Genomic DNA, 7,144 nt, shown 5'->3' with positions numbered 1-7,144 from the left:
ATTGATCTGTTCGTGGATCTTGACGACAATGATCATGGGTAGTTGGCCCATCCAGAGGATGCATAGGATCGGAGGGGGTGGATGTCGTGTTGCTGCGCATCTAAGGTGTGGAATCCACCAAAAAGTTGTGTGTGTGTAATTTGTTACTTTGTACATACTTAGTTGTTGTGTTTGCATTTTTGTTCTACGTGGGCAATACAGAGAGAGAGGGGTCTTCTGTTGCCTTTCCTTTCAGCTTGGGATTGCACAAATGAGTGCCGATAACAATGTATGACATGGAGGGAAGCTGATAGACAGAGGGAAGGGCAGCCACCTGTCAAGTATTATGGAAAATGGCCTTTTAAGCGTGTGCTTTGCCTCCAGGAGCCTGCTACAGATTTGTACCTTCACCTTGATACATGCACTAGGAACAAATTCCTGCCAGTTGGAAGAAGAATTCATCAGCTTATTATAAAGTATGGTTATGAATCAAATGCATTCTTGGGTACCCACCTGATCCATATATTTGCGGCATGTGCAAGCCTAACAGAGGCAAATGAAATCTTTGGGAAATTCCTTAACCCTACTATATTCCTATGGAGTGCTATCATTGCGGCACATGCCAAGCTCGGAGAATCTCGACAAGCTATTGTCTTATATGGTCGGTTCTCAGAGTTGAAACTAAAGCCTGATACACATAATTTTCTTTTTGTTCTTAAGGCATGCTGCAATTTAGAAGCCTTGACACAAGGCAAGGTGATTCACATGTACATTTTGGAAGTTGGCCTTGAGAATGATGTGTTTCTCTGTAACATGCTTATTGACATGTATGCCAAGTGTGTTGTCATGAAAGATGCTCACATGGTCTTTGATTGTCTGCCATATCGAACAATAGTATCATGGAACACATTGATCACAGGGTATACTTGCAATGGTTGTGGATCTGAAGTATTGCATGTCTTCTGTCATATGCAACACAGTGGGGGTGAAACTTGATAAGCTCACATTTACATGTGCCTTGAGAGCTTGCTCGGACATGGCAACCTATGGTAATGGCATATTGATACATGCCCAAATAATGGAAATCAATGTTGCACGGGATGGACCTACATGAGACAACACACATGTCTCTACATGGGTAATTGGCATGTATGGCTATGCAGCCCAGAATATGTTGCAACAGGGCATCTTACCTCTAAAAGTGATGTCTACAGCTTTGGGGTGGTGTTACTAAAAATACTGACTGGCCGCCATGCATTGAAAAAAAAAATAGAACTGTTTGGCCTAGGGAAGAAAAAGCAATGCAAACAGGGGAATTGGGGGGGGCCTCGAATGTTTCTGGAGTCGAAGGATTGAACTAGCAGAGGACATAGATGTTTTTCAGTGGGGTTGTCAGTGCTATGGGTCTTCTCAAACATCTTCTAAGACTTCAATTACTGGGGAATCGAATGCTGGGGGAGTCACGAGAATTCACTACTAACAATCCATCACAGGATCAAAACAGATCATTGGAAATACTGTGCGTGTGATGTTGCACAAAGATTCTTCTCTGCGGAGGCAGGAATGTCCACTCTTGTGAAGTTCCATGTTGCAAGATCTTCCTATCCAACGAACTGTCCTGCACTCACTGACTAGAGGAGGTGGCCGTCAATTAAAACAAGCAATAGAGGAGGAGTGTATTTCGTGGTAGTTGTTATGCTTTCATACGCACATCTAGTACAATATGTGCTTGGTATAGAGTGATCAATTGGCCACGCGATCATGAGAGAGAGAGAGAGATCCATCGATCGGAAGCAATAAGCACACACTTAAGCATGGCTAACCAAACATGCTAGATTGTGCAGAAAATGGTAATAGGTCGGGGCATGAGAGCAAAGAGGGATCATCGATGTGCTACGACAAACAGTTGACAATTAAGGAGAAGTAGATCAGCTGAGGAAGTAAATGTAATGTGGTCATGCAGGTTTCGCTTTTGGGGAGATTCTGTGTCCACGGCATAGCCCTGGCTTCCCACGGATGCAGAGTAGTTTTAACAACGGGTGCAAGCCATGCTTGATCGAATTGATGCCATTATGGAGTGCGCCAACTACATTGATGGTGCTAGAGAGGCCCTTGAGGCTGAGAATTACGAATCTGCAGGCCAAGTTTACATACTCTGTTGAGAGAGGAGAATTTGAAACTGTCCCAAACTTTGGTAAATTGACATAAACAATTACAACATTTTGAGGCTGTGGTTTATTTTAGTTCCAGAACAAGTGGAGAGTAATACTCCCATCACACTGATCAGCCATACCTGGATGCAATGTAAAGAACCTCTACTCTAAGGTTGTAGTTAGCATGGATACAACTGGAAACTGGTCAAAGTAGCTTATGTTTGGCCTATTTTGAATGACCGGGATTGAATTTGTTGGATTGTAACAAAGGAGTTTTGTCAAGTGTTAGTATATGTTTGGACCATCAGGACTCAATATGCTGGATTGTGAAGAGAACTTTTGTCAAGTGTAAGCAAGGACAGCATATGCAGTATGTTTCATGTCTGAAATTTGCAGACACCCTATTCTTTGAAAGATGCAGAATTTGGTCGAGTATTTCATACTAACAAATACCATTGCAGAGGGTAGTTCAGAGCATGATATATTTCCTGCAAATGCATTTGACATTTTCCTCACAGAAGGAGAAAATCCTGGGGTTTCTCAGATGTAATAATCCTCTAATTTTCTGGTAAAAAGGGATCGATTGTGATGTTGGCCATTCAAATAGTTATGATGTGTATGAGTTGTCTTTATATGTTTAACTGCTAATCAAAAATTGCCCTTTGATTACTGGAACCGGTGGTGCTTGGATCCAATAGTTCTTCAAGCTGTGAGCAGCAGGTTTATTGAACAGATGCATGTTAAGTCAACAATCTTTGCATTCAATATGAAGAGTCTAGAGTTTACTGCTGCATAGCCTGAACTCACTTGATTGATCTTATATCCTAAAATTAGTCAAGGCCCTCTGTGGTTGCGACTTTGCTTTCAAAAACCCTTCGACAACGTGCCATACCTTTGGCCTTGATACTAGTACCACTCATTCCATAGCTTGGATTTGGATTGCTCTGAGTTTTAGGATCTATTTTGTACTCTATGCATTTGGTTTGATCCTTTGGATCCGATCTTGCTTAAGCTACTCAAAAGCACATATGGGAAAAGGAAAAATACCAATATGAGAGGATCTTGTACTCGTCAATGATGATGAGGATCAGCTTGCATTAGGTTCCTTTTTGAATATATTTGATTGGCTTGTAGGTGGTAGTTTAACTAATTTGCAACTAGAGTTACTCATGGAGCACAAAAAAGTCTTGGAGTAGCAAAATGGTGAGCTACAAGAAGTTTGGATTTTGGAAGCTAATGCCATCTAATTCTTCACTGATGCAAAATTTGAAGTGAAGCATGTGCTTAATTACATTCTTGTTGTGAAGTTAAAATCCTTTGTGGCTCAAATGCAACATGCTATTGGGACTTTTCCTACCATTGCTTCCTTTGACTCAATCCTAGATGTGACAGGTTCTAACACTCAATGTAGGAAAGGTGGTTGAACAAAGCTTCTGGTCTGACCCAACATGGCCATCCAAGTAATAGTGGCTTTCTGAGCCCAAACAAGAAGAGGAGTTGCAAGGTTTTGACTAAGAACCTCTAAGGAGGTTATCTTTGGCCTTAATCTCACGAGGAGTGCGTTCATTGTGTGGGGAGGCATGCCTCTAAGACATGTCATTTCAGTGAATAGAATTGTTGTGCATGTATAGAAGGTAACCTTGGTAATGTAGGTAGAAGTCCTAGAGTCTTCGTTCGTTTTATGGCAATTGCTTGGGTAGGTATGGTGGCATGGGCGAGAGTTGCCAGTTTTGAACCATGCGACCATTCCCTTGAATAAGCTGGTCCAAATACCAAAATCTACATTCCAATGGGATGAGTCTACATGTTTGGCTTTCCAACAAGTTAGGGTCATGGTGTCAAAGGCTTTAATTCTAAATTTCCCTAATTGGAATAAGGTGTTTCATGTCTTTGTGGATCCATCAGATTGTGCTTTCCATAATATATAAGTACATCAGGATTCCAAATATTAGTTTGGGCCTATTAATTAGGCTACTTGGTGCTTATCCACAACTAAATGGAATTATTCCATTAAAAAAGGAAAATGCTTAGGCATGATCTATTCTATCAAGAAGTTTAAGAATTATTTATTGGTTCATCCCTTTGTCTTTCATGTCGGACATTCTACATTACTTTATCTAGTAAAGTAATAGAACATTACTAGCCCTCTTGCTCAATGGATTCTATTACTTCAAGTGTTTGAGCATGTCACATGCACTCTATTATGGATCTTGATCCTACGAAGAATCCTTTACATAAGAATCTCAATCTCACTCTCAATCTCAATTGGATCATAATCAAAGGCAACAATAGCAAATAAATAGCCATGGAAAACATTGAAATACATAACGAAGCAACCCCCCTGTATCTATGTAGTTTCGCTTGAAGTAGTTTGCAACTCGATTTTGTATTATAACTTTCTTATATAACTCTAAATGGAGTGATTCAAGTACTGAAATCACATTGAAAGATCTTGATTATGAATCAAATGTGGTAGAGTTGAAAAGTTAGGACTCTTTAAGGAGAAAATAGTAAATTTAAACCATGCATTTTAAAAGAAAGTTCTCATCCTTTGTAACTTTTTCATACTCTATAGGACTCGTCTATGTGTTTATTCCAAAAAATTGCAATATTATGTATCCAAAATATCATCTTAAAGTTGATATGACTATATTCAACCTTCTATAAGCCATATAAGGCAAAAGGTACCACACATTGATGAGCACATGACTATACATCTTTTTCATGGAAGTTATTAGTGAGTCTAACATAATATTGTAAGAATTGGATAGATTTCTTTGGGTAGGGTTTTGTAATATTTCCTCTTAAAAATATTACTAAACCCGACTTCCCGCACACTGCGTGAAACTCATGCAAAGGTTATTTTCCGTATTGGAATTACCAACAGTGTAATCTGTAACTCGAACGTGAGAAATCGAGACCTCCGCATTGGAAAAACCGAACTTGAGGGTTCAAAACCGCATAAACCGCAGGGAAACACCCTCTTGGGAGGAGGTTAAGAGGATAATGTGCAATTTATTGCAAATTTCTTTGCTAATTTTCCCCCAGCCAATGCGTGGCTGAGGGAAGGGGATGGGCTAGGTGGGAGAGGTGGTTACATGAGGGAGTCGTGGGCTGCATGCACAGCCCACATGGGGGAGGTCCCCTCTCCCCCCCTTGACCTATAAAAACCCCCCTTAGGGGGTAAGAAGGAGGAGGTAGGAGCTGTCGTGATGCGTGGGAGTAGAGAGTCTGGAGGGACTGCCATCTAGCAAGAAGTTGCCGCCGTGCTGGAGAAGGGGCCGCCGCCAGTCGTGGAGGGCGTCGAGTGGTCGCCAGTGCTGTCGATGCAGTGCTGACAGCCGCCGCCATCCGCTGACAAGTCCAATCGACGTCATCTCCCATTTCGTTTAATCCTTAATCATTCCCCTTTACCACGTGCTTCTTGGGGAAGCATAAGCTTCCTAAGCTTTGGAAGCTTCTTTAAAAAAAACAAGGCCTGAGACCTTGTGCACACAAGGTCTATCCTGGGGGTTAAAAGCCCTCCTTTAAAGCCCATTTCCCATAGGCCTAATTCCCGCAGCTTCATTTGCAAGAGGCCTTTTCCACAAATAGGCTTCAAAGCCCACAAGCTATCTGTAAACCCATGCCTAGCCACCCTAGTTTTTCGTAAAGAAGCTCATAAAGCCCCCTTTTCCGCAAGCCCCATTCGCAAGAGCTCCTTCCCGCAAACAAGCTTAAATTCCCACAAGCCTACTCGTGAAAGCCCCAACCCGCAAGCACTCATTAAGTTCCATTTCCACTGCTCTCCCGCAAAAGGCCCAAGCTTCAACCCCTAAGGCCTTCCATAAGCCAAATCCCGCAAGCCTGTATTTTTTTCAAGGATCCGTACTTCTAAAGGGATCTCCTGCGTACGAGGGAGAAGGGCAAAGATCTTGAGGGTGCATACCAAGGCGAGTAAATTCATAGACCGTGAAGGCAAACCAGAAGCCTAATTCATGCCTACGATGGCCCCTAAAAAGTCACAAGGTGCACCTACAGGAGGTTCATCTCCTAGTATTCACGTGGATATCTCCCCGAGCCCACAAGTCCAGGTGTCTTTTTTTCTATTTTGATTTTCGCGTAGAAGTATTGCATTATGCACGATAATTTCATGGACTGGGATGCACCTATGCATGCTCAAGTTCACCTAGTCAAGTTAAATGCAAGTGGAAATAAATCGACTATTTGATCAATGATTAGAATTAGTTCATGACATGAAATTGGGTCATTGGTATTTTCCATATAAAGAAATTGTCTATTCATTTAACATCCTTAATCATATGTTGCCTTGTCGTGCATGACAAAGTAACGGCCTAGAATACCTATTGCCTATCATTATAAGGTTGAAATTATTAAAGTGCACCTTTGACTAGACATGGAAAGATTAATCGCATGTCGCATTTTTAGGCAAATCCTCATTGTAATGATTCATTAGGGAAAGTCATTAATCTCGTAGGAAATAGAAGAGCGTGGAAATGATTCTATGAACTTGCGTGTGCCATGTGATTGTAAATTGGAATAGGTTAACTCTAGCTTTAATTGGCGTGAATTTCATTTAACTACGTGGTAGTTAGGAAAAGGTTGCATGTTGCACATTCATCGTACGAAAAATTTCATTCATCAAGAGTATATTTAGGGAAAGGCTGCATGGTTCATTAAATGAAATCTTAAAAGGTTAGAAAAAGAATTGTGGGCATGATTCTTGAATGCAAGACCTAGTAGGATCAATGGAAGTAATGCCACAATTTAACATGCGTTTTCGTCTTAACAAGAAAAGTTAGGGTTATTGCGAATCTAGTCGTACATAGAAGCAATGAATCGCATGCTTACGTGAATTGTGACATGTTGCAACTTGTTTTCTCCTTTAGATCAAGTTAATATCTCTAGGAATGGTTCGTCCTTGTCGCAAGACAAGTAGATCGAATTACCTAAATCCCTAACCCCCAAGGGATTCTCATAGGTTGGTTCAATTGATGTGATAAATACCCCAA

General features: G+C 41.1%; 1 protein-coding gene across 1 annotated transcript; it reads left to right on the top strand.

Annotated features, from left to right (window-relative positions):
• The first annotated feature begins 270 nt into the window (after positions 1-270).
• Positions 271-975, top strand: LOC148030497 (pentatricopeptide repeat-containing protein At4g21065-like). Its single transcript, XM_087687391.1, has one exon. It carries the CDS (start codon positions 271-273, stop codon positions 973-975), a length of 705 nt encoding a protein of 234 aa, XP_087543517.1.
• Positions 976-7,144: the final 6,169 nt, after the last annotated feature.

Source organism: Lygodium microphyllum, chromosome 10, assembly GCF_053477565.2.
Source record: "Lygodium microphyllum isolate KBCC chromosome 10, Lygodium_microphyllum_v1.1.10, whole genome shotgun sequence".
Taxonomy (NCBI): domain Eukaryota; kingdom Viridiplantae; phylum Streptophyta; class Polypodiopsida; order Schizaeales; family Lygodiaceae; genus Lygodium; species Lygodium microphyllum.
The sequence above is the reverse complement of the archived record's forward strand: the minus strand, read 5'-3'. Positions and strand labels throughout refer to the sequence as shown.